This window comes from Amblyomma mixtum, chromosome 3 (genome assembly GCF_055824585.1).
Source record: "Amblyomma mixtum isolate Tamu chromosome 3, ASM5582458v1, whole genome shotgun sequence".
In the NCBI taxonomy this organism is placed as follows: domain Eukaryota; kingdom Metazoa; phylum Arthropoda; class Arachnida; order Ixodida; family Ixodidae; genus Amblyomma; species Amblyomma mixtum.
Window position 1 is genome coordinate 218,296,505 of NC_143014.1, and position 27,973 is coordinate 218,324,477.

Sequence of the window (27,973 nt, forward strand, 5' to 3'; positions counted from 1 at the left end):
ACCACAAGACTAGAAAGAAGTTTACAGCCCAACCCGCTGACTATCAACTGATCCTTTATTCGGCTAGTTGCAAATATATATGAATAAAAGAGGGGAAGTTATGAAAAGCACGAAACCCCAAATAAAAAATTCAGATTATAGACAGTGCGTTTTATTGTCGACATCTTTCTAGTCGTTTAGTTTCCGAGTGTTTTATATATATCTTTTTAATTTCGCGATTTTCTAGTATTGCTTGTTGGCAGTTATATTTGGTGTGGCACACCCATTTAACCTTAACATGCCATGGTAATAAGATTATAAGCGGGTATTCGAGTTCACATATTGCAGAGTTTCGCTCAATATGCGAGTGCTCACAGCAGCAGGTGTGTGTAGGCATCCTTCGGGCCACTGAGTTAATCGCCATTTTTAGATGAAAAGGGGCACGGGTAATCTGTGCTGCATGATGACCACATTCACTCTTAAAGCTGTGCCTTCAGGTCCGGTACAGGCGATTTGTTTCCTTAAAGTATTGTTGAAAACAGCACACACATGTGCAGTTGTGTCATCGCTTGCATGGTTAGGGTTTGGCTTATTAGGGTTTAACGTCCCAAAGCGACTCAGGCTATGAGGGAAGCCGTAGTGAAGGGCTCCGAAAATTTCGACCACCTGTGGTTCTTTAACGTGCACTGGCATGGTACAGCACACGGGCCTCTGAATTTTCGCCTCCATCGTAATTCGGCCGCCGCGGCCGGGATCTAATCCGCGTCTTTCGGGTCAGCAGCCGAGCGGCGTAACCACTGAGCCACCACGGCGGGTCATTGCTTGCATGGGGATGTGCGATATATGGGGACTCAATTGCGGCGTTCCTTCGCCAGTTAACCTCCATCTTGAGGTGAAGGGGCACATTTAGTGCGCCAAGTCCACGCACTATAGGTTCATGCGGTCGAACTTTGTTCGTTTCCAGTGTAACTAAAGATTTCTGGCAGCGATTCCAGACCTTAGTACTTTTTCCTCGGCTTGGATTTGTGTGCACTTCTTTAAATCACTGAATTTCTGCTTGGTGAAATGGAGTGTGTTAAATGAGTTGTGGCTAGGTAGGAATGCAACAGGCACAGAATATTAACACTACCATGCACATAAATCGAATGATTAAAGCGTTTTTTGAAGCAGACAAAGCAGGTGTGAGTAGCGTGCGCGTTCCCACCCATCGATCCTGATCTTCTTTCCTGAGAAACTGCAGGCATCTGTACCTAGGCGAGCAACTGTGGCGAGCCGGAAAGCTTTAGGTTTTCCTGTCATGCTGTGTCGAAAAACTGCTACGCAAATACTACTTTACTGCTATATACAAAAACAACCAAATTGCCTATCTTCAGCAGAGTGCCTATCTTTATAACAGCATATTTCTTACGATGAGCCGTGCTGTATTATGAGTAAATGATATCTTGAAAGAGAAATAAAGTTAAGTCTTATTACAGCCTTGTTTTGCTAAATGCTGATATGCTACCATGATATTCTGATTATAAGGGGCCAAAATGCGTTAAGGAAGCCGGTGAACAACAGTAAAACCTCTTTTAACGGAAGGAATTGTAGTTATGGGAAAGGGATATTTCGCACTGATAGAATCTTACAGCACAGAGATTTCATTATCCCAATTCTTTCTAGTGTTGTGCGAACAGCAGTTTTTTTCCAAGAATCAAGCAATAAAACTGTCATTTGAAAACAAGATTGGCTTTCCTGGTCATCACTTTCAATTCTAAGGCAACTGAGGAATATTTTAAGATACGGTTATGAATACTGATGGGTGTGGTCTAACTTTCCTATGCATAGCAAAATCTTCCTTTTAACCTTTCTCCTGGGCTCTCGTCGAACAGTTGAGACAACCATAGAAAACCAATGGGGCGCATGTCCGAAAATAATCGCGAGTCTCCTCTATATGTATGTTCGCCTGAATGTGCGCATGTTCTGGTGCTCTGCCTCTACCGGACCTCGAGCATCTTTTGAAGCTTTTCGCCCAAGGCCCATTTCCTGTATGTCTGGAAATTAACTTTCTCTTTAAAAAATATCGCAAGATACGTTTATGAACACATTGACTGGAATAGTCTATCCTTCCGATGCGTAGCTAATTGATATTTTTGAAGTTTGTGCTGCACTCGCCCCAAGTCGCTGAAACTGCCATAGAAAACCAATAGGGAACGTTTTTGTCAACAGAAACCGGAAACTACTGGGCCCGAGGAGGGATCTGCGGCTATATTGACTTTTACGGTGCAATCTTAGGATATGCGTAAAAATTGTTTTTATACACAACTTCCCGTTGAAAAACGCACTGGTCCAGAATTTCTGAGCACAACAATCGAATACGAAGCGTGTAGTAATAGAACCGAATTCGATATAAATCTAACACTTTTTAGGATTCTCACAAAAGCGGCGAAGACTAGCACAGAACGATTAATGATGCGAAACAGTCAAGTGCAAGACGTTGCGCTGTGGTACGGCGCTAAAACTAATAGAGTTATAGCTTTAGCGAAGTTGTCAAAATACGCACATTGATCTTCACTGAGGGCACGGGATACGAAGTCAATATTTTAACTTTATGACCGTCACTTGCTGTAGGTATAGGGAAACTGCTATTTAGTATAGTCATGGTGGCAGCAAATAAACTACTTCGAACTCGCACGTGATGAGAGGGACGAGAGCAGCGTATGAACCACGGCCTCCGCGCTGGAACATCAACGTATAGTTCGGTAAACCGGGCTGAACACTGCAGCGTGCCCCGAACATCGAGGTCACGTATGAGCAGTATGAGCGCCACCACACGAAAGAACCATGTCGAGGCGCCTAACTTTCACTAAGCACAATCCTATAGTAGAAAGCATCGTATCCATCCTCGCTGCGAGCCCTCTTTCTGAAAGAGCCGAAGAAAACTGCGGCATGCATTAATGGAACTTCGTGCGCCCCAATTAATCCAGACGTATACGAAAACTTGTCAGCATCCTCGACTCGTTTCGAGACATTTTGCACATGGACCATTCGATTCCATCGCCGAATCGAATAGGAGGGTATTCATATTACTAATAAAGGATTTAGAATATTCGCACATAAATACTATTATGTCGTGCTTGTATTGTAGATCGTCACGCACATTTTTAATGCAGGCTGCTCTCTGTCAATGCAGTTCTTATGTGAGATTGGAGTTTCTATCCTGCTTTGGCTTCCTTTTGAGGCCAAAAATGGACGAGACGGCAGCCTTTTTTTTTATTCCAAAAATACCAGGCCTGTTGACTGCAGTGTCTTCGTTGAAACTAGATGAACACAAAACGAGTGGGTTGTCCCAACATCGCACCGTCAACAAGCCAACAAGCCAGAGAAGTATTCGACACTCTGATCATACGTTTTGCCACGCGAAGAACAGCCATTTAAGTCTGGCGGGAGGAGCCCCGACTCGGCTCGCCGGGTGAAGTCGTGAGCTCAATGCTGTCACTCGTGCGGAAACTATATCTCCTCATCATTTATTACAGCATTAGAAAATACATCGACAGGTCGCAAGTTATTATATTCATGCGCAGAATGATTGAAGCAGCACTGCGAGTTTTAAGGTCGTCACCGGGACGCTGCCTTTGCGGCCATCCTGTTGCAACGCTTGCTGAAAGGCTTCTTTAGGAACTTTCGTTTCTTGTCAGATAAAGAACGACGGTTTTCTCGGGTCAACTGTACCATACACAGTCGTCTATCTGTGGTAACAAGTGCAGGTCTGCTTGATGATCCCAGCACAGTAGCCTCCTCTGCGGCCAATGCTACGGCAGTGGCGATGGCAAGCGCCCTGGTTGAACGGGCAGCCGAAGCCACGACCTGGAAAAAAGATTAAAGGGTACTCGTCTTCTGCGGACTTCACTGGCTGAGCATGAATAGTCACAAAGAGCGTACTTTGAAATAGTTTAAAACGCGTGACAAGTGAAACAAACTTTTTTTTTACAAACACAAAACCAGTTCACTTAGTATACTCACGGACTCGAACATGCGCAACTGCCCCCTCATCATCCTGGGCAACCACGGTGCTGACGAGCCCTGCGTGCAGGGAAAAAAATTCAAAGCGCTTCTTTAACTGCTGAGAATAGCATATATTCAAAGTATACTCTTACTTGACGCTCATTTTCGAGCTTGCAACTGCGTTGCACTCTCCAGAATAGTGAATATTGTACCAAACTTAAGGCTGGATATATAACAGCGAATTTTGCTTTCAACTCTCAATTGAATTCCAAAATTATGAATTTTTTTCAGTACTTTTCCCAAAGTAAGTATTCCCAATTTTCTATATATATTATCGCAACATATGGTATAAGTGCTGCCGTGCCTTAATAAGAACGAATTCACCTTCGTGAATATGCCTCGATATACAAAGAGGATCGTAAAGTAGCAGCATTTATTGAAATAAACTAGAATGATTTCGTGGCGCGATGTTTCCCGTTTTTTACTGTGTCAGCACAAGGAGCGAGAAGTCAACGATACGCCTGCTAATACTGCAGCATCACTGCTATGAATACGGGCTGACTTACCAGCGACGAGAACAAAGATGAGGGCGATGGCCATGACCTTCATTTTAGCTTGAGTGCCGTTGGCGTGAGTCGACTGATGTAGTCACTAAAGATGCACGAAAGAATTTATGTCACTTTGTTACCCTTCGGAACTTCCGTACATTAGCACACTGAAGTTTTTCATAACACAAGAGGTGTGAAAAATCGAATTTTCTTGGCCGAGTAAGCATGGAGTGAACCGCGCAATGAAACGCATGTTGTGCAGTTTATGCAGCCATCTAAGCAGCGCGGGAATTCACGTTTTTTATGCCGTTTATGTGTGCTAGAAACTTCAGCTGGCCGCTGTATACCTTGAGAGAGATTGGATGTGGAATATGCAAGTCTCTTTTTATACCCTAAGATTGGGTCTTTAATATGCGAACGCCAATACGACACGTGGCAGCTTATTTTCATGAGTAAGCGGTGAAGCATGCGACAGGCATCAGTGCTAACGAAAGACTAAGACAACGAGGATGTCGTAAGCATCGGCCGGCGCTTTTTAAAAGTAGACAAAAAGTGTGCGGCTATGTGAAAATATTTCAAGTAATTGTTTTAAGGACCCTAAACAAAAGCATTGCCACAAACGTGATGTAGCCAGACTTCATAAAATGATCCTACATTTGGTCGTGCACATACTGTATTCTACCTATAGTGCTTTGAGACACAAGAGTTATGTGTACTTGCAACCGTTTTCTAGCTTGTGCGAAGTATCTCATCTGTACTGGAGCACTGAGAGCATTTCTTTGGGCAAGCCTATGCGAACGTATTTCTGTTGCCTGTGGCCAAGTCAATGAAGTTGCATAAGCGTAGGCACATGAATAGAAAAACAAATATCCGCTAATTTTCTCTTAAATAATCTGTGATGATTTTTTGTTTCATCTCAGCAAGCATATCCCTCAAGTGCTGCCTTGGCTTGAGGTCGTAAGCCAGGGAGCTCTTTTTCTTATGTCTGCAATAGCGAGTTTTGTGTTCCTTTCTGGAATACTGAGGCAGAAGAGAATATGGTCTAGCGCGATTTCTAGGCGGTCATTTCATGCGTTCGCTACTCGAAATAATGGGCTATAAAGCAGATATTTTCTGCCAGCATGTTGAACAAAACAGGTGAATTTAACTAGCCCCTAGTTTTTCTATCGTGCAAAGTCATTTTTATTGCACAGTAGCGGGCCGAGATTCAAGAGAAAGTTGAATTTAGCGCGGTACGAAATTGCTTTACACTCTATTTTATTGCGACGGCAGGCGGCTGTACACGCCATGGATGCCCAGACAGGCTGCCATGAGCGTTTTCCTTGCTGAGATATTCTTGGTGGGCTGCCAGCATATCACCCCAGACCGTCAGCGTTCTGGTAGGTAGTGGTTGTGCAACGATTAGTTGGAAGCGTTAGTGCAGTCTTTAAAACATAAGCAATGCTAGTTGTCTTGCTCCTGAGAGCTTCACCAATGCTGACTCCTTTCGCTCGATCGCTTATAGAGAGACGACAGCGCTGTTTTCTGAATTTTTAGAGCTGGTGGTTGAACATTAATTTATGAAAATGTGAGCTTCTTCACACGTGACGAAGGTCTCGTAGCAGTGAGGCGCCTCTAATTCTTTTTTGCAATTCTTCCTAGTAGAAACAGGGAGACTATGAAATTTGTACAAGCAATTGCTTTCCTTTTTTCAGACGACAATGCAACAGAAATGATTGCGAGGACCGCGTAGCGTGCTTGGTTGTCGCACGACGACAACAAGAAAAACCATCAAAATACAGGAACAATTTCTGCCAGCATGCCAGTAGAATCCTAAGCCCACTTTCTTTGACTGGTAGCTTAGAATTTATAGTTTAGATTAATGGTAGTTTAGAATTTTAGTCTACAATCTCAATGCGCTCCATGGCCATTTCTTAGGAAGTAGCTTGCAATCTGATAAGGAGATATATACAGATAACGAACAAAATAGGAACAATATCGAATGCCTTACCGTTCTTGTCTGATGCCAGAGGCAGGAACTGTGCTCTAGCCGGCGATGTTAGCTAGCTTATATACTGAGTGTGACGCGGAAGCGAGGAGGCAATAGCTACTGGGCGCGTGTGGGGTTTCCCCATCCAGTGAGCTATTCATCGTCAGTGAGGTTGCATGTTCTCATGAAAACGCAGCTGAAGGCAGACCAGCGAAACATAGCCCCGAAAGAATCAACATAGGTGGGAAGACTGCCGAAGTGACGGGTGGAAGTTCCATATAGGAAAAGGATCTCGTGCCCGTGAGGCGGCAGTTCCGTAAGTGACGCGCAATCGCCTGTCAGGAGGTTGGTTAGACCGCAGAGCAATAGTAGTAATCCTTTTATGGGCAATGGCATGCACATACACTCTTCAGGTACCTGTGATGCTCCCTGTGTGCCAATTATTAAGGCAGTGTCATGTATGGCAAAGTGCATTCGGGATTACGCAGGAGGATTTAATAGAGAGAAAAAGGAAAGGGAATAAGAGAGGAAGCCCATGTACCAAGTTGCCATGAATAAATGTTTAACACTTAAGAAGAATTATGATGAAAGTCGCCTCTATTTATCATCAATTGCTCCGATACTTTGGACTAATTTAGCCACCTGTTTCAGTTGTGTATCTTCTTTGCCTGCTTTTAAAACGTTATAGCAGGCATAATTATCAAGGGTGGTGTGACTTCCTTACCCTTGTTCTGTATAAATTTATGTATAAATTGCCCCTATGAGTACAATTTCAGGATGGCACTCCTTTTTGGCCATTCTGTATGCATGCATGTATGGCCTGTAAAATTACTGTGTTCTTGAGATCCCCTTTTTACGGGAATTTCATTTCAGAAAAATGTCGTACCTACTGTGGCGCCTCTCAGCTCGCTTGTTGACACATTAAGGAAATACATTTTTTCCCCGATAATTCTGAAAATTCTTCGCCTGCAGTCGGTAAAGGATTACTTGTTACGGAGGTATTCCTATTATCGCAATACCTGGATAAACATTTTGGCCTGTATAATGCAACTCGTACCATAGATTTTTTTTCAGTTTTATTTTCCGCTGCGCCGACTGCCTGATCCTAAGGGTTAAGGAGGCTATGGCGCCATCTCAGGGAATGACGAACTGCGGTAAGGAATATAACTGTATAGGTTTGGTTTATTTGTCTCGGGTTTAACATCCTAGAGGGACTCTAGGCTATGAGAGACGCTGTATTGTGAAGGGCTCCGGATAATTTCCACCACTTCGGGTTAACGTGCACTGACAGCGCAGTACACGGGCCTCTAGCATTTCGCCGCCATAGAAATGCGACCGGTGCGGCCGGGACTGAACCCGCATCTTTCGGGGGTCAGCAGCCAAGAACCACAATCACTCAGCCACAACGGCGTCTTACAACTGGAATGAAATCGAAATAATATCCTGGGCTCGATGACCAACATTCATGCACTTATTTGTCGTGCCCTTGTCAGTGCAACGCGCATGCTTAGGTGCAGGACATTTCTAGCGTGCACGGCTGTACTATACGCGAAGGTGAGATAATGAGACTTTGTTCAACGTTCTATCTTCCACGTCCACGTACATTGAGAGTATGTCCGTAACTATCTTGTTTAGACGTTCCGTTAATCCATGTAATTAGTGATTTTTGTCTGGCGGTGGTAGGCGGTTGCCCTGCGGTGCTGTTTTACGCCTCAGAACAAGAACTGGCTGCATTACCTCATCGGAAAAGGCTTGCCTTCCGTCTGTAATGAGAACCTCTAATGCGCCGTGCCGCAGGACGATTTGAGGAACGAAGAATTTGGCGACCTCGATGGCGTTGCCACTGGGGATAGCTGCCGTCTCCGCGTAGCGCGTCAGGAAGTGAGCAGCTACTATGATTACCCTGTTGCCAGAGCTTGATGTCAGGAAGGGTCAAGGTAAGTCCACGCCAATTTTTTGGAATGAGCTGGACGGTGGTGGAATGCTCTTGAGAATACCGGCTGGCTTCACAGGCGGCACCTTGCGTCGCTGGCTGCCCCGGCAAGTTCGTACTTAATGCGTCAACGGCGGCGGATCGACTACGCAAATAGTGCCTTTCTCGAATTCGGGCGAGGGTTTCAGTGACTCCGAGGTGGCCAGAAGATGGTTAGTTGTGGCAGGCTTCAAAAACTTCGTTGCATAGGCTTGCTGGCACGACAAGGAACTACTGGCGACTGTTCGGGACAAAATCCTTGAGAAGAACGCCGCCATGGAGGCAGAAAGTAGACAAAGCGCGACTGAAGGTCTTAGGGAGCGTGGCGTGTTCACCTTCAAGAAAGTCAATTGCGGCTCGGATACCTCTGTTAATGCGTTGTTCGTTAAAGTGTGTGGGAGGGCTTTCACAAAGGCGACGTCGTCAATAGCGGCTTCCGGAGCTGGGTGCACGGAAGGAAAGACCGAAAGGCATGACCTGGAACTCGTATAATTGTTCTGGTGCGATGGAAGCAGTATTCTCGCGGTCCGTCTCGTCGACCTCGATTTGTCCGTAACCCGACTTCAGGCCAATGGAAGAGAAATGTCTGGCGTCGCAAGAGCGATCCAAGGCGTCGTCGATTCTTGGCAGAGGATAAAAACGCCCTATTTTGTGACTTCTTTCTGTCGACGGTGGTCAACGGAAAACCGCAATGGCCCGTCTTTTTTTTCTTATGAGGACCACAGGGGCTATTCATCCTTTCTGCAAATTTAGAGATTTATAGCACAGCGCGATCCGCTCCCGTGAACCGCTCCCGCGAGGCTCCACTGGGCGTGCGCGCGCAGAACGCCGTGAGGGCGGCAGATGGCGCCACGTGCCCGTCATCTGTGTGCCCGCCTGCCGCATCGAGACCAATCAACGCTACTCAGTGGTCACGTGTTACTGTGTCAGTGGTTCCCGCGGAAACGGAGTGGATCGCGGATCACGCTATGCTATGAATCTCTATTTGGAGTGCGTGACTAACGTTTACGGTCCAGAGCAACCATGTGGTGTGTGAAAAACTCCTCCACGAGGGCTCCTAATTTTTGCTACCTCATGGTGTCTTTTGAAGTCAACCGACGTGTCAGCACACAAGCACTTTTGGTTCCTGCGTGCGCCGAAATGCCGCTGCCGCGGCCGGAATAGAACCAGCCGCCGATTAGCCAAATGACGCACAAGTGTCACTTTTCGGACGCAGTGAGATGGAACACACGAGTATAAATAGAGTTTAACTGAATATGATTGTGGCTTCATAAAGTAAGGATTTTTAAGAGTAATTTAACCGGATAACACAGTATATATCCATGATTGATTTCATTTATACTCAGCACATTTTTTTCGAGTGCATCTCTTAAATAAAGAATGTCTCATTTAAGAAAACGACGTAACAGCCCTGATTGTCACTACCACTGCTGAAACGGATTACAGCTCTACTTCTTGCCGACTGACTTCCCACACAGGGTGCGGGTTTGCTTTTTGTCAGCTACCCCGAAGGGCAGGAACTAAAGACCAAATTTTATTCTTTTGAAAATTAGGCCTGGATTAACAGGATACTTGATCTATGTTGGATAAGGATGTTGGATAAGGATAAGGAAGTTTATGATTTCGGAAATTGCTGCTGGAGTGCATATTGAAGTTTTTGTTTGTAAACTTTTGGCGTGGCCTAAATCGCTCTTTGTAGAGTTTGGAGATGCTTTTTACTTTAGAATCAAGCAAGAACTGAGTAACCGCAAGAAAGGAAAATGTGACTTTTATCTTTCTAATTGGCATGTTGTCCACAGAATAAATTTCCTTGGTCATGGTAACAATGAACACACGTACAATACGCAACCATTACCCTTGACGCTGTGCCGGCGACTGCTGCTTGCTTAGTCAGGCCGCTCCGCGCCCTCACCCTAGCAAGCTCCCAAAGCCTCTGCAACAAGGCGTCCTGATTTCAGAGCTCCTCCCGGTCTTTACTCCGCACCGCGGGATGGTGGCACCATCACTCGGGCAGCACAGACTGTCAGTGCGATGATGTTCGATTCGAATCGCATTAGCATCCAATGTCTCATCTAGCAGCCAGTCTGCTACACGGGAACATTTTATGCCATTATGATCGAACGACATTCGCCGTCGAATGTTCTCGGGAAACACATCTAAAAACAATCTAAAACGATCTAAAAACGAATTCAGTCGCTACTGTGGACAGCTATTGCTCTCTCTCTCCGCAGCGGCTGAAGCTTGGCCCTGCCCGCAATTGTCTATAATTTCGGGGTTGATTTTTCCTGAAACGTCAACCCACCAACTAGCCGGAATAAACACTTAACTGCTAATACTGTTGCTTTATATCCGCTACCCCTAGACATTTTTCATCTTTGTGTTGTTACGTCCTCAAGCCTATTCGCTAGTGCAACCACTTGCACTAGTGTAAAAATTTGGTTCTCTTTCGGCCATCCGTTAAATTCACCCCTGCGGGCGACCGCCAAAAGTGACAATATTTACACTGGCCCTCATGTTGCTCTATACCTGAACCCGTATAGCGTATGTCTCCAGCTGGAGGTAGTGCCATCACAAAATCAACGATATATCCTTAAACTTGCTTCTATTCGGCTAGATTGTATACAAGCTTATTAGTATGAGCCGTTGACGTCTGTGGTACTCGTAAATAAAATGGATAAATTTGATTCTACGTCAACCATCGTAAGCTTATCAATGTTGCGCCTAGCCATGCGCATTAGTTCTCATGTTTTGACGATGCTCTTGAAAGATTCGATGCGTAGAATTCTTTCCCAACCTGGATTTACGTTGCGGATATTTGCAAGTTTCCACGGCGGAGTCTGATCGCTCTAAGGTTTTTTTTTTTGACAACGCGAACGGTCTCTGTGAATTTAATGTGCCAGTGAAACTTCGTAAAGTTCAAACGCTAGAGAAAAAAAAAACACTATTTTTAATGCCTTGTCCGGAGCTCTAGCATATTATTAAGAATGAAGGACAGCTTCTTGAGCCAGCTTCTTCGCACTCTGCTCTGATTGTTAACTTTCGCTTCAACAATGCACTTTCAGCAAATTTGTTATTCGTTTGAGATGCCACGAGCAGCCTCCAGCTGTTCCATTTTCTGTTTCTGATCTTTCAGACTAGACGTCAAGATGCTGGTCGATAGAAGAAAACTAAATGATTGATCTTTGTTCAGAACAGTTCAGTTACCTTTCGTAGCACAAGTAAAAATGTCGAGGCACACTAAGGGAAACTAAATGTTCTTATTTAGCAGTACTGTTAACTGAGAGGGTTTAGACTCCTACGACACCCGGTGCCGCCTGTGGGAAAATGCCGGTCATTCGTGCAGTGATCCTTAAACGTATAACACAAATGCTACGGATCCTTTCATCGCAGAAGACAAAAAAAGAGCGCTCCTTTTGGCAAATACCCAGTTCCGTCTTTGAGATCTAGTAAAAATCAAAACCTCTCGGCGCAGTACAAGCTAAACTGAAAAAAAAAACTGCCATCATCTTGTCTGCTAATATCGAAAGCTTAACCGTCTGGAACTTATTCCCCTGAGTCTAAGTCGAAAATGCGGACCTGTAAATGACGCTAGCGTCTTACGTCCCAGAGATTTTTCGTTAATTTCCCAGGAGATAACACCGACCTTCACAAATGTACCTAATAAAGCTTCCTTCACCACTTTTCTTTCCCAAGGGACAATGCAAACGAAAGAACTCCGAGGCCTTGCATTTAAGGATTGTTATTCTCCTTGAAATTCACTTTAGGGATAAAAAAGGACCTTCCTTCGGGCACTCGCAAAAAATAAACAGCTAAGAAAAACAGATCAAGCATGCCAACTAAAAAAAGAATTCAATTACTGTTCAGGCAAGAATCAGCTGCATTATCCAAGAGTAAAACACACAGACGTGAAATAAATATCCCGGATCGCAATGTTTTCTCTCTTGTTGCAAATTGCTGCTTCAAATGTTGGAACTGATTTCGATGTCAATGCAACGGTTGCCGCCGGACATCTGGAATTAGCTCAAAGATTAAAATCGCCTCATTCGTCAACGAAAAGCTCCCGACCAGTTGATGCACTTGATGCACGCACTGATTCCCTTGATGCCTTTGAAGATTTCAGGAGGTGCACTTTGTTCGTGATTTCCTCATGAAATCTGAGTGTCACATTTCAACAGCGGTCAGCTGCATATCTCTCTTCGGTTGAAAATAAGCCAGGAGTATTTTTATGGACAGCCACACCCCGCACACAGAACGCTATCCGTTGCCTTTGTGCTTTCTATAACACAGAACGCTTTCCATTGCCATGATGACTACGTTCATTATCTAAAAGTGGTGCCTTCAGGCCCGCTGCACGCGATTTCGTTGCGTCATTCATTTCTGAAATCAGAACAAGGAAAGCACTTTCGCTGCTCATATATGTGCAGTTGATAGATGCTGTCGCCTGGATGGGGCTGCGTGATGCATGTGGACTGAATGCCCCCGTTCCATCGCCATTTAGTGTCATTGTTGAGCTGAAAGCCAACATTTAGTGCGTCAAGTCAGCGCACTATGCGTGCATGCTGCCACCCTTTAATTTTTTACAGAATAACTACAGCTTTACAGCACCGATTATTGTCCTTAGTTCTTTTTTGTCGGTTTGGACTTGTGTGCATTTTTTTGTCGCTAAATTTCTGCTTCCTAAAATGGAGTTTTATAAATGAGTTGTGTATACCTAGAAATCCGACAGACACTTAATAACTCGGTTGATTAGAGCATTTTTTGATGTAGACAAGGCAGGTGTGCGTCTCAAACGAAGGTGTGAGTAGTGTGCACTTCCCACCCTACGTCACTCCTCTTCTTTCTTGAGGAACTGCATACATCTGTACCTAGGCGAGCTCTTATGGTGAGCCCGAAAGCGTCAGGTTTTCCTACTCTGCTATGCCGGAAAACTACTATGCAAATACTGCTGCTGCACTGCTATAAAAAAATTCAGGGGGGCACTTTGTTCACCTAAAGAGCGGTGAGGCGAGAGCTTTAAGCGCAGTGTTGCTGCTTGTGGCACTGATGTGTTGTTAAGATGCTAAGCTTCGCCTCTAAGAGTGAAACGCGACAGCTTCTGGCAACGCTGCCAGGGAGTCCACAGAACGCCATCGCCCGTTCGGTTCTACGCCTTGCTCGTCGGTAAATTGGTTTTTGAGGAAAGTAAATGTATCTGTCTCGCATACTTCGATGGACACCTGAATCTCGCCGTAACGGGAAGGGAGGAAGATGGCAGTGAACGAAGATACCGTATCCACTATACGCGCCTTTGTTCATTCCAAACCATCGAGCTGGCATGGCGGAGTGGTTAGCATGCTCGTCTCGCACTCCGGAGACCGGGGTTCGATTCCCGAACTCGACCAATCTCCTACTCTGTTTTATTTATTTGTCTGGCCTGATTAGGAACGCTAACTAGGCTAATTGGGTGATTAAGCAATTAACTAAACTCACCCCCACTTGGAGCATCACTATACGATCCCTTTAATTGGTAGCATGGTTACTAGCCAAAGTACAACTGGCCCAGTTTGAAATTTGCGCACTGTGACCTCACGACCGTTTCGACCAATTGAAAAGCGTGACATTTCTGTCGACAACTCCTGCATACAACGATGAGTCATTAAAGGCTTTCGCCTTAATAGAACGGAACTGTCATATTTTGATTGCAGCATGTGGCTTAGGACAAGCCGTGCGGAATTATGACTGAAAAGTAACTGGAAGAGAAATAAAGTGAAAGCTTTAATGATGGAGAAGGTGTGTTGATCACAAGGTGCCAAATGCGTTTTAGGAAGAAGGCGAAGAACAATAAGCCCCCTTTTAGCGGAAATAATTGTCCTTTTAGGAAAGCGATATTTCTTAGTAATGGAATCCTACAGCACACAGATTTCATTTTCTCAATTCTGTAGTGTTGTGCTAACAGCAGTTCTATTTTTTTCAAAACCGAATCGAATGCGTATATTGTAATTTGAAACCAGGTTTAGCTGTTTTTGACATCACTTTTAATTCTCAGGAATATTGTAAGATAGTGTTCTTAATATTGGTGGGTATGGTGTAACCCTCCGATGCATAACAAGGTCTTGCTTTTAAAGTTTGTCTTGTGCTCACACCAAGTGGTTGAGACTGCCATAAAAAACAATGAGGCAGCTTTCTCGCAATGATTGGGAGTCAGCTATGGAATATCGCAAGACGCGCTTATGGACAAACTGATGGTAATTGTCTCGCCTTCTAATGCGCAGCAAAATATTGTTTTTAAGGTTTGTGCTTTACTCGCACGAAGTTGTTAAGGGGAGGAGGAGGAGAAGGAAAGGCAGAGAGGTTAATCAGAAGAATAAATGGTTTGCTACACTGCAAGAGGGGAAGGGATGAGGGTATATAAAGATGAAGGAGAAAAGAGAGTAGCAGGAAAATGAAGATAGTATGCAAAGTCAGCAAGAATTCGTTAAAGTCACAGTCTGTCGTGCAGGCCAGAAGTTCTCACGTAGCAGAGCAGTGACTCTCGGGGGCCTTCACCGCCGACGATCGCCGCGACCAGTGGCCTAAAATCTTCATTTCCGTCAGCGGGCGTGAATCTCCAGACGTTCCAGCGCTCGGCAGCGACTGTCTTTCGGCATTGTAGCCATGACTGCCACAGAAAACCAAATGTATGCATAAGAAAGTAACAACTTTATCAGTCGCGCAGCTTTCGCCCACATAACAGAAAAGTTATTGACAAAACTGTCTCCCAAACTAATTCGAACTGGCCCCTAACGGGCTTCCTTTCATGTCCGTTTTAACCATTAATAAAGACACAATCAGCGCTAGGTAAACAGGTTACGAACACCAGTGTGCTAGAGCTCAAATGCCCGCGCGTTGCAGCAAACGCGCGCTTGTAATTCATGTCTGACTCAGTACAGATCAATCTTGTCTTTTGCACCAGCCCCAGAACGAAAAAAGTGTGATATACGCCCACACGTGCCTGTTATAAAAATGATTCTCCAATAAGCATCTGCAACATAACATACGACTCCGGCTGATATGCTTTCAAGAAAGGTTATACTCGGCAGCATGAGTGGCTGCAAATGAATGCCTACAGAAACACTAACGCAACCTCTTGCACAAAAATTGTATATTAGTCCGAGCGGTAGGCCGGCATAACTACGGAGAAATTGTGGAGAAATACTACAGCCTATTAAACACTGTAGTACTTAAACTGCACTTACACCAAGTGTTCGGCAGCTGCCTCTTGCTACCGTTTTTTTTTTCAGTCAAGATAAGCCTTGTTTTAAGTCATTTGGGAAAGCGATAGTTCTCCGGCCATTTCTGCAGTGGTTCGTGCCCTGCTGCACGCGACACGCCGGAATTTTGCCAGTCCTTGGGCCGAAAAAAGCAAAGGCCAAGCGGAGGCTGCCAGCGATGACGAAGCGCGGAGTGGGCGCATATATGTCCGCCACCCTCACGCAGGCGGCAATGACCCCTTCGAAGAATGACACCACATTCCACGGAGCGGTGGGGGAGCGGGCGCATTGCGGCACCCAATTTAGGATGGGCGCATCGTCTTTACTCCCAGCTCGAGGAGCGTCAGCAGACGCTGGTTCACGTGCATACAAAAAAATATTTAAGAAATACAAACGTAGTTTTCGTCTTGATCTCTTTTGCATTGATGAAAATAGACGGTTTAGTAGCACATTTAACCATAATATTTGCGAGGCACGTGAAAGACGCATTGGCAAACGGCTGCTCGTCTCGTCGTGACTTCCCAGCTGGGCTAACTTCAAGGGAGCCGTTAGAGTAAGGGAATGCTGCGTTCCGTCATGGAAGCGTAAAAGCTGATTGTTCGGGCTTCTTTAACCGTATCTGCATGCATAACGGGGCAAGTTACTTTCTTTAGTCTCCTAGAAGCTAGTCTTGGCGGCTTCTAAACGTCAGATTTCGCGTTTAGCGAGGTGATTTTACAAAGTAAATGGGTGTTTGCACCCTGGGCGAGGCAGCAAAATTCAGTAGGCGTTTCAATTGCTTCTGAGAATGTCAAGCGGTCAATCTGTTAATCGTTAACACAACTGCAAAGAAGAAGCGAAGGCAAAATCAGCCTATATGGAGCTTTTCTGCTGCTGTCGGTGCTGCAAGGTGAGCACTATGAGGCCCGCACTTCGCGAAATTTAACACAGTAACTTCGACTTCAGCTTCAGTTTGAGAGGCGTTTTAAGAGACGAGTAAAGGCTGGTTCACAGGCGACGACTGCCTGGAGCAGCTCGGCCGGGTGGCCGTCTTCACTGCCTGGGACGCTGACTCTAAGCTCCGTCATGTTTAATTCACGCTCGAAGACTGTGCGAGGACATAGTTAGAAAATCGTGAATCCGGCCTCCGCACGTAGGACACATTCAAGGCGGAAATACTGCGTACTTTCACCAGCAAATTTCGCAATGAAACGGCCGGGCTTTTTCTCCAGAGCTGCAGGCAGCATGCAGACGGAATTGTTACAGTGTACGCTGACGAGATGCGGTGGCTCTTCCGTCGTGTGGACCCGAGCATGTTGGAAGGCAAGAAAATGCGTTTTCTGATGACCAGTGTCAAGGAAGCGCGGTTCACTGGCCTAGTGCGAAGTCCTCCAGCAAGTGTGGCGGATTTCGTCACTGAAACGGCCACAATCGAAAAGTCCCTTGACATGCGTGCCCGGCAGTAGTAGCGCACGACTATATCCATGATCGCCACCAGTGATGAGGGAACTGTGGCCTCTTCCACAGAACCGCTGCGAGAGGTAATCCTGGCGATAGTGAAGGAAGAGGCAGCGAAATACCTGGCGACCGCAACGCTGCCACAGGTCGGCGCGTTTTCTTGTGTCGTACGTTAAGAAGTGCAACAAGCACTGGGCGTCTCGCCACTCTTGTCAGCCACTCCACCGACCCAGGCCTTAATTCATGCCGCCGTTGCATTGCGTTACGTTCCAACGCCAACCCCGCGCTAAGAGCCATCCACACCAGCCGATGATGTTTCACTTTCTAGGCTGAACGTCGTGCTGCGCGCGGGTCCTCGACGGACTGACGTCTGGAGAGCAACAAACCACCGGCCGTAGTGCTGCCAATGCGGCGAATCTGGAGACATCCGTCGCCGCTACCCGCACAAGAAACTGGGCCTTCGTGGATACCCTTCCTGTGCACTCCGTCCGCTGCCCGGACAGAGGCCACGGGAGGTTGCGGATTACATTGAGCAGGCCAATTCCAGTCCAAGTCGTTTTCCCGATCCCATCGCCTTGCCGATACAGCTCTCCTGGGCAGCGAAACCAATTCTAATGTCCCCGCAGGGCAAACTAGACGCTGCAGCCTCTTGAGGTGCGGCTGCTCTAGGATGAAAAGTAAAAGTTCCTCAATGCCGTAACACACTTCTGCACCCCTGCCGCGCAACACAGAGCTCCAGACGATAACTTAGCAACTGGTCGACCAGCCGCCTCGACGACTCCGCCGTCATCTCGACGCAGTCCTCTTTCGATACATCAAATGCGAGACCGAACACCCCTACATTGTCGAAACCCGACGCCGTCCGCTGCCGAACTATTTACTTGTTTTTTCTTATGCCCACAGCGCCCGAAATGGCATTTTAAGGGGGAGGGGGGGGAGATAGCAATAATAGATAGAAAAACAGGCAACAAACTGATGTATAGAAAAATCATCACGACAGATGATCACTATAGGCCATGAACAAGTTATTTACAGAGATCAAACGAATAAATCATTTAACAATTTGACACAACCTCTTCGGAGAGCGTATTCCAATCTCTTACAGACCTTGGGAAAAAAGAATACCTTTACATGTCAGTTCTACAGGCAATTTCCTTTGCTTTTAATAGATGATCACGCCGTTGCAAAACAATGTGTGTGCGTGAATGTCTCGGTTTTTGCCAATCTTACAATGATAAATACCATGAATAATATTTAGTCTCAAATAATATCGGTGTTTTTTTAGTGGCTGTCATCCCACATAGTTATTGCGCATGAAACGTTAGAATTCCTACTATAGCTGTAAAGACGTATCGACCCTGCAAACTGTGCACCTTCTCTGGTTTATTTATAACTGTTTAATGCCAGTAGTCCCATCATACTGAGCAGGCGTATTGGAGAACTGAAGGAACGCAATGCTTAAAGGGTACCACTCTTACTTTTGAAGGAAGATGTTTAGTTCTACGCCTTAAATGACCCAGAACGACACGCCTTTCCAGTTAATTGGTCTATATCGCCTCGCCAAATTAGGCTATAGTTTAATATACGCGAAATTACATGTACTGAAATGCTAAATATATTTGTGTTGCATTATTGTATAAAAGAATTCATATGCTTTTTTCTTTTTTTACGACGCATCTTTAGTGGGTTTTTTTCAAGTTAATACACATCCGCCATTTCCTGCATAATTCGGCATTCTTATTCAAGTCATCCTATAATAAAACGCAGTCATTCGGATAGTCAGTGACAGATCCCACTTGACGACACCGACGTTAGCGCCCATGTAGATACTGGCGCTGACTATTCTGTGCTTAGTAGGCAGTTTTCCGCAGCGCTCAAGAAGGTTACAACCAGTTGGGACGGCCCACAGATACGTACCACGGGGGACAATTTGATTCAGCCTACGGGAATGTGCACGTCTCGAAAGCAACGTTCGTCGTGCAAGCCCAGTGCTCCCGTGGTGTCGTCCTCGGTATGGACATCGAAACCGAACACGGCGCCGTCATCCACCCGCAGACAAAGTCTGTCACTTTTATGACTAAGAATGCCCTCCGAACCACCAGCACACTACCAGTTGCACTCTACAATCTTGACGAGCACCTAACCGTGCCGCCACGTTGAAGTTTCGTGGGGACCGTCGGTACAATGGCAATCCGAGCAATAAAAGGTGTCGTCGTGTGCAAGAAGGTTTTGCTTCTGGAAAGAAGCATAGGTGTTGCCCGGGCAGTTGTCCTCTTCGCGGATGGTAAAGTTGATGTCTTGCTTACCAACTTCAGCAGTGAACACTAAAACTTGCATAAGGGGACGACTGTGGAGTATGTTGAAGCCATCAAAGAAACTAAGTGCGCATACAGATCAACTAGCTCACCGCGAACAGAATCCGACGCCCCTACTGACCTGAACTACGACGTGAATCTGGCCCTACCTCACCACAGTCACAAAAAACTTCGGACCCTGCTCAACCGCTACCGTAGCTCCTTTGAGTAGTCCGCACGCGTCGGACGCACACTACCTACAAAATAAGAATACACTGACCGACCCCTTCGTCGGTCACCCTATCGCGTTTCCGCTAAGGAACGCACCGCTCTAAGGACTCAAGTTCAGAAAATGCTGGATACTGACGTCATCCAACTATCACAAAGCCCATCAGCAGTCCCTGTGCTCCTTGCAAACAAAAAAGACGGGTCACTGCGGCTTTGCGTTGACACCCATATACATAACGAAGTCACAAAAAAGGGCGTTTATCCTCTGCCAAGATTCGACAACGCCTTGGATCGCCTCTGCCACGCCAGATATTTCTCTTCCATGGACCTCAAGTCGGGTTACGGACAAATCGAGGTCGACTAGAGGAACTGCCAGAATACGGCTTTCATCACGCCAGACGGACTATACGAGTTCTAGGTCAAGCCTATCGGTCTTTTCTTCCGTGCATCCAGCTCCAGAAGCCGGTGTTGACGACGCCGCCTTTGTGAACCCCTCAATCCCACCGACTTTAACGAACAACGACGCATTAACGCAGATATCTGAGCTTGCATTGACTTTCTTGATGGTGCACAGGCCACGCTCTCTAAGGCCTTCAGTCGCGCATTGTCTTCTCTCTGCCTCCATGGCGGCGTTCTTGTCAAGAATTTTGCCCCGAACAGTCGCCAGTATACTTCCTTGTCGTGCCAGCAAGACTACGCAACGAAATTTTAAAAGCCTGCCACGACGAACCATTTTCTGGCCACCTCGGAGTCACTGGAACCGTGGAATAAATTTGAGAAAGGCACTTGCGTGGTCTATCCGCCGCTGTGACGCATTATGCACGAACTTGCCGGGGCAGCCAGCGACGCTAGGTTCCGCCTGTCAAACCAGCCGGTATTCTCAAGCGCATTCCACCACCGTCCAGTTCATTCCAACAAATTGGCAAGGACTTACTTTGACTGTTCCCTACATCAAGCTCTGGCAACAGGGTAATCATAGTAGCTACCTGACGCGCTACGCGGAAACGGCAGCTCTCCCCAGTGGCAACACTATCGAGGTCGCCGAATCCTTCGTTCCTCAAATCGTCCTGCGACACGGCGCATCAGAGGTTCTGATTACAGGCCGAGGGCATGCCTTTTCCGATGAGCTAATGCAGCCAATCATTGTTCTGAGGCGTAAACAGCACCGCAGGATGACCGCCTACCACCCCCAGACAAATAGACTATCGGCATGGACTAACGCAACGTCTAAACAAGACACTTCCAAACATGCTGTCGATGTACGTGGATGTGGAATGTAGAACGTGTTAAGAAGTATTATTATTTCACGTTCGCGTACAGTACAGCTGCGCACGCTAGAAATGTCCTGGACAATGACAAGGGCACGACATATAAATGCATGAATCTTGGATCGTCAAGGCCTGGATATCATGTCAGGGCGCGTTAAACCCAAGTGGTCGAAATTATCCGGAGCCCTCCACAGTACGGCGTCTCTCACAGCCTGAGTCGTTCTGGGATGTTAAACCTGATAAAACTAAACCAAACCCATTCATTTGTATTCCTTATCGCAGTTCGTCATTGGCTGAGATGCCGCCATAACCTCCTTAACCCTTAGGATCAGGCAGTTGGCGTAGGGTAAAATAAAATTGGAAAAAAAAATCTATGGTACGAGTTGCATTATACAGGCCAAAATGTTTATACAGGTATTGCGATAATAAGAATACCTCTGGGACCAACCGTTACCGAGCGCAGGCGAAGCATTTTCAGAATTATCGGCAAAAAAATGTATTTCCTTAATGTGTTAATTAACAGGCGACCTGAGAGGCGCCACAGAAGGTATGATTTTTTCTTAAATGAAATTCCCATAAAAAGGGGATATTCCTGTAGTAGTTTTGCACAGTAGTTTTGCAGGCCAGACATGTATGCATACATAATGGCCAAAAGGAGTGTCATCCGATAATTATTATCACAAGGGCAATTTATACATAAATTTATACCGAACAAGGCTAAGGACGTCATACCACCCTAGATAATTATGGTCGCTATAACGTTCTAGAAGCAGGTAAAGAACATATAACAATTGAAACAGGTGGCTGAATATGTGCAAAGTATCGGAGTAATTGATAGCAAATGGAGGAGATTTTCTTCATACGGCTTCATCAGGTGTTAAGAATTTATTGTTGGCATTTTGGTACGCGGCCTTCCACTCTTATTCGCTGTGTTTTTTGTCTATAATAAATCCTCCTGCGTCATCCCAAACGCACTTTGCCATATAAGACACTGCATTAATGATTGGCACCCAGGCAGCATCACAGGAACCTGTGTTTTGCTTTCAGTGGTTGCGCGGTAGGCTTGTACATGCCAGTGCCCAGAAAACGATTACAACTATTGCTATGCGGGCTAACGAACCTCCTGACAGGCGATTGCGCGTCACTTACGAAACTGCCGTCTCACGGGCGCGCGATGATTTTCCTATATGGAACTTCCACCCATCCCTTCGGCAGTCTTCTCACCTAAGTTGATTCTTTCTGGGCTATGTTTGGCTGGTCTGCCTTCGGCAGCGTTTTCATGACAACTTGCAACCTCATTGACGATGAATAGCTCAGTGGATGGGGAAAACCGACACGCGCCCAGCAGCTATTGCCTCCTCGCTTCCGCGTCACACTCAGTATATAAGCTAGCTAACATCGCCGGCTAGAGCACAGTTCCTGCCTCTGGCATCAGACAAGAACGGTAAGGCATTCGAAATTGTTCCTATTTTGTTCGTTATCTCTATATATCTCATTTTAAGATGGCAAGCTGCTTCCTAAGAAATGGCCATGGAGGGCATTGAGATTGTAAACTAAATTTCTAAACTGCCACGATTCTAAACTAGAAATTCTAAACTATCAGTCAAAGAAAGTGGGCTTAAGATTCTACTGGCATGCTGGGAGAAATTATTCCTTTATTTTGATGTTTTTTCTTGTTGCCGCGGAGTGACAGTTAAGCGTGCTACGCGCTCATCGCAATCATTTTGGTTCTAATTGTTGTCTGAAAAAACGTCAGCAATTGATTCACCAAATTTCATATTTTCCCTGTTTCTAGTAGGAAAAATTGTAGAAAAAAAGAATTAGAAGCGCCTCACTGATACGAGAACTTCGTCACATGTAAAGAAGCTCATACTTCCGTAAAATAATTTTGAGCTGCCTCCTTCAAAAATTCAGAAAACAGCTCTGCCGTCTCTCTCTAACCTATCGAGCGAAAGGCGTTAGAAATGGTGAAGCTCTCAGGAACAAGACAACTAGCATTGTTTATGTTTTAAGGACTGCTTTAATGCTTCCAACTAACCTTTTCGCAGCCACTCGTTACGAGAACGTTGACGTCGGCCTGTCTGGCGTGCTAGCTTCCGATGATATGCTGGCAGCACACCAAGAATATATCAGCAAGGAAAACGCTCACGGCAGCCTGTCTATGTGTCCATGGCGTGTACAGCCGCCTGCCGTCGCAATAAAATAGACTGTAAAGCACTTTCGCGACGCGCGAAATTCGAGTATTTTCCCTTGAATTGCGGCCCTCTACTGTTTAATAAAAATGACTTTGTCCCATAGAAAACCCAGGGGCTACTTAAATTGGCGTGTTTCGATCAACATGGTGGCGGAAAATGTCTGCTTTTTAGCCTACCATTTCGAATAGCTAAAGCATGAAATGATCACATTGAAATCACGCTAGACAGTATTATCTGCCGCCACATTATTACTCTAATATGAAAGGAACACAAAACTGTCTATTGCAGAGATAAAAAAAGAGCTCCCTGGCTTACGACCTCAAGCCAAGGCAGCACTTGAACGATATGCTTGCTGAGGTGAAACAAAAAATCACCACAGAATATTTGAGAGAGAAAATCAGTGAATCTTTAATGTCCTATTCACGTGCCAGTGTTTATGCTATTTCATTTACTTGGCCACAGGCAACAGAAATACGTTCACATAAGCTTACCTAAAGAAATGCTCTTAATACACCAATACAGATCAGCTACTTCGTACAAGCTAGAAAAAGGTCGAAATTCTACGTAACTCCTGCGTCTGCAAGCTTTTTGGGTAGAATACAATATGTGCACGACGAAATGTATGATGGTTTCTGGAAGTCCGGCTACATAAGTGTTGTGGCAAAGTTTTGTACAGAGGTCTTAAAGGGCCCCTGCCCACCCCATGGTCCCAAACACTCTCAACCTCACTTTGAGCGAGCCTCCTCTCCTTCCGTTCCCTCCTCGAAATTTTTCTCTCCCGCTCCTCGTCGAGTAGGCTCGGCAAGGCAAAATCACCCCTTCCTTCTCCGGTGTAAGCCGGAGGCGTGGTGTCTGTGGAGTGCGTCACAGGGCGACGTCATGGCCCCGCCTTCAATAGAATTCTTTCTTGGTTTTTGCATTTTCTCCGCACACTGAATGATCGAGAGGCGCGATCAGCTCGACCACCTAGACTTGTTAGCGAGCGCATCCTTTCATACATCTGTTTGTCATTCCCAGTTAACGAGCCACCTCTTCATTTTCTTTTAGGCCTCCCACCGTTTCACGAGCGGAGGGGCGGAAGTCGGTTGTGTTCGAAACACACGGCGAAGCGCGGACCCGGCAACCGCCCGTTTGCTTTTCTCCATGCGTGTTTGTGTTCTGTGTGTTTGTGTCTTTTCTCCGCTCCAAAACATATGTCATTCATTGGAGTCAAGGCGTACGCAAGATGCACGAAAGATAAGCGGTGTGTGTGCGGAGCGGTCAAGTGGGCGAGCGAGGGAAAGGCTCTGACGCAGTAGTAATTAAAACCTTGTTTTGGGGGGCTTGCATAGAAGAAAAAAATCTGAGAAGGGAGCGCGTACGCAGAGCGTCTCGTGAGGTGATCACGGCGGGGGGAGGGGAGGGGGGGGGGCGAACCAACTCCCTCAGTTTTACTATTTTTTACTTTTTATGGCAAGGGTTCAAGGCTGTCGCCGCACGCTCCCTCCGCAGTTTATTTTTTGTTCCTTCAGGCGGGTTTGTAGGCATGAGCCAGAACAGAAGGCGCTGCGGAAAGCGTTGTGCAGACGACGCGACGCCAAGGCTACGCCCAATCTTCTCCCGTCAGTCAGAACGATGCACCAATGGAGTGCCTTCAGCGAAAGTAACCCCCCATGACGTCAACGGGGTTCAGAGTAGTGGGCCGGGCCCGTTTTTGTTGAAGGAAAGAACGAGCGGGCTTTGATTTGAATTTTCGCAGCTTTTCGGGGCGCGCATGGCTCTAGTATTTTGCAGAGGTTATCTTCGATGCCTCATCTATGCAGTGGGCTTGTTTTTCAAAAATGTCCGGAGCCTGGGCAGTGGCCCTTTAAAACAAAACAAAAGAAATATTTTCACATTGCTACGCACTTTTTGTCTATTTTTATACAACGTCGGCAGATGCTTGCGAAACCCTCGTTGTCTTAGTCTTTCTTTACCACTGATCCCTGTCGCATGTCTCACCGCTTACACATTTAAATAAGCTCTCACTTGTTGGATTAGCGTAGGGCATATCAAAAACCGAGTCTTAGGGTATAAAAAGAGGCTTGCATATTCCAGATCCAATCTTCCTCTATATATACAGCGGCCGTCCGAATATTCTACCACGCATAAACGACACAAAAAACCTGAATTCCCGCCATGCTTAGGCGGCCATGCTCTCATGTGCAGGCTGTGTAAGCTGCACAACATACGTTTCTTTGCGGGCCTCAGTGCATGCTTACACGGCCAAGAAAATTAGGTTTTCCACGCCTCGTGTGTTATGAAAAACTTCATCGTGCTAATTTACGAAAGTTTCGAAGGGTAGAAAAAGTGACGAAAATTCTTTCGTTTATCCTTAGTGATTTAAATCAGTCGACTCACGTCAACGGCACTCAAGCTAAAATGAAGGTCCTGGCCATCGCCCTCATCTTTGTCCTCGTCGCTGGTAAGTCTGCCCGTATTCATAGCAGTGGTGCTGATGATGATGATGTTCTGAGGCTGAATGGCACAGTGGTGCTGCAGTATTAGGAAGCGCTTCGTTGTCATCTGGCTGCTTGTGCTGACACAGTCAAAAACGGGAAACATCGCGCCACGAAATCATCCTAGTTTATTTCAATAAATGCTGCTACTTTACAGTCCTCTCTGGATATAGAGGCACATTGACCAAGGTGAATCCGTTGTGGTTAACGCATGGCAACAATTATACGATATGTAACGATAACGTATCTATAAAATTGGGAATAATTATTTTAGAAAAAATACTTAAAATATTCCTAATTTTCGAATTCAAATGACAGTTGATAGCAAATCTCCGTATTATATATCAAGCCTTATTAAATATGTTTGGTACCCTATTCACCATTTTGGGAAGGTGCAACGCAGTTGCAAGATCGAAAATGAGCGCCAAGGATGAGAATACTTTAAATGTATGCTGTTCTCAGTGGTTATAGAAGCGCTATGAATTTTTTAACCTGTACGCAGGGCTCGTCAGCACCGTGGTTGCCCAGGATGATGAGGGGGAAGTTGCGCATGTTCGAGTCCGTGAGTATGCTAAGTGAACTGGTTTTGTCTTTGTAAAAAAAAAAAAGTGTATTTTTCATTTGCCATTGCTTTTAAGCACTTTCAAAGTACGCTCGTAGTGACTACTGATGCTAGGCCAGTGAAGTCTGCACAAGACGAGTTCCCTGTAATCTTTTTTCTAGGTCGAGGCTTCGGCTGCCCATTCAACCAGGGTGCTTGCCATCGCCACTGCCGTAGCATCGGCCGCCGAGGAGGCTACTGTGCTGGGATCATCAAGCAGACGTGCACTTGCTACCACCGATAGACGACGGTGGATGGTCTATCTGATCTGAGAAAACCTGAGTTTTTTCTCTGAAAAGAAACGAAAGTTCCTACAGAAGTTTTTCAGCATGCGTTGAAACAGGCTGACCGCAATATCAGCATCCCGGCGGCGACATTAATACTGGCATTTCTGCTTCAGTCATTCTGCGCACAAATATAATAGGGTACGGCTTCTCGGTGTATTATCTAAAGCTTTAATAAAAGATGCGGAGATATAACTTCAGACGATGTGTGATTGCATTCGACACAGGACTTTACCAGGCGAGTCGAATCGGGCCGCTTCCCGCCTTACTTAAAAGGCTGTACTTCGCCTCACAAAGCGTATGCTCGAAGTGTAAAATATTTCTCTGGCATTTGAACAAAGTTTCAGCTACGTGTGAGACACTGCAGTCACCAGGCATTGTATTTTTGCAATAAAGAAAAGACTGCCGTCTCGTCCATTCTTGGCATCAACAGGCAGGCAGAGCCGGATAGAAACTCAAAACTTGCATACGACCTGCATGCGCATGAAGGTCTACATTACAAGCATGGCGAGAATCTTAAGAATCCTTGAATCGCGTTATGAATACGCCCCTATTCGATTCGGCGACGAAATCATTTCTCGAGACGAGTCGAGGATGCTGACAAGTTTTCGCATACGTCTGGAATAATTGGCGCGCATGAACTTCTATTAAGGCGTGCCACTGTTTTCATCGATTCTTTCAGAAGGAGGGCACGCTGCGAAGATGGATACTATGCTTTCCGCTATAGTGGTGCACGCTTCTGCGCTGCCTGCCTCTACGCTCTAGAAACGCTCTAGAAAATGTCCTGCCTCTACGCTCTAGAAACGTTTGATAATCCTGTACTGGCACTGGTAGATTCCTTCCTTTTTGGGCGCACGTGGGGAGGTACGTTGCTTCCTGGGTATTTAATTCCCATCATTTTTTGGTTAAAAACGATCTAAATTGCCCTTAATATTATGGCGTGAAACTCTGTGAAGAAATTAGTATTGTTAATAAATATGGCGACGCCAGCAAAAGTTGGATCTGCTCCTGCAACCGCATATACGCCGGAGATCCAGTGGTGTGCTTCTTTTCGTCGACAAGTTTGGCACACAGGGAAGAAAATTTCTGGCGCAAGTTGTGCGGCCATGTCCTAAGAAGAAAGTTAAGCCCCCAGGTATTCCTGGATTGGGGTGGTGTAGGCGTAATGCGAACTACACCTCTACTTTTTGCCGACTGACGTATACCACATAGGGCACGGGTTTGCATTTTCTAAGCTTCCCCGAATAAGAGGAACTAAAGATCAAATTTTAATCTTTTAAAAATTACCCCTGGAAGATGTGGATACGTTTTTTTATGTTAGATGATGACACCAAATACCCTTAGAACGAACGGGAAGGTATACTGGTGGTGCCGCCACAAGTCAAGCGAAAGCGGTACCTTATTCCGAAGTGGGGCATTCGGAGGATGTTTGTGATTTCGGGGATTACTGCTGGAGTGCATACTGAATATTTTTTTGAAGCGAAAAGCTTCACTAGGCTAGTCAACCG

General features: G+C 45.9%; 2 protein-coding genes across 3 annotated transcripts; one reads left to right on the plus strand and one right to left on the minus strand.

The window, feature by feature from the left end:
• Positions 1–3,460: 3,460 nt before the first annotated feature.
• LOC149353702 (defensin-1-like) lies at positions 3,461–10,352 on the minus strand. 2 transcript variants are annotated; one of them, XM_089577390.1, is made up of 4 exons: positions 10,292–10,352; positions 4,530–4,614; positions 3,982–4,041; positions 3,461–3,825 (listed from the first exon to the last, which is right to left on the minus strand). In XM_089577390.1, the coding sequence occupies exons 2-4, from the start codon at positions 4,570–4,572 to the stop codon at positions 3,704–3,706; spliced, it is 225 nt and encodes a 74-aa protein (XP_089433516.1). In that variant the 5' UTR covers positions 4,573–4,614; positions 10,292–10,352; the 3' UTR covers positions 3,461–3,703. The 2 variants fall into 2 exon arrangements, with proteins under 2 accessions (XP_089433516.1, XP_089433515.1); XM_089577389.1 differs by lacking the exon at positions 10,292–10,352 and adding an exon at positions 6,502–6,545.
• A 15,122-nt stretch (positions 10,353–25,474) lies between these two features.
• LOC149353703 (defensin-1-like) lies at positions 25,475–26,425 on the plus strand. Its single transcript, XM_089577391.1, has 3 exons — positions 25,475–25,546; positions 26,083–26,142; positions 26,304–26,425. The coding sequence occupies exons 1-3, from the start codon at positions 25,504–25,506 to the stop codon at positions 26,423–26,425; spliced, it is 225 nt and encodes a 74-aa protein (XP_089433517.1). The 5' UTR covers positions 25,475–25,503.
• Positions 26,426–27,973: the final 1,548 nt, after the last annotated feature.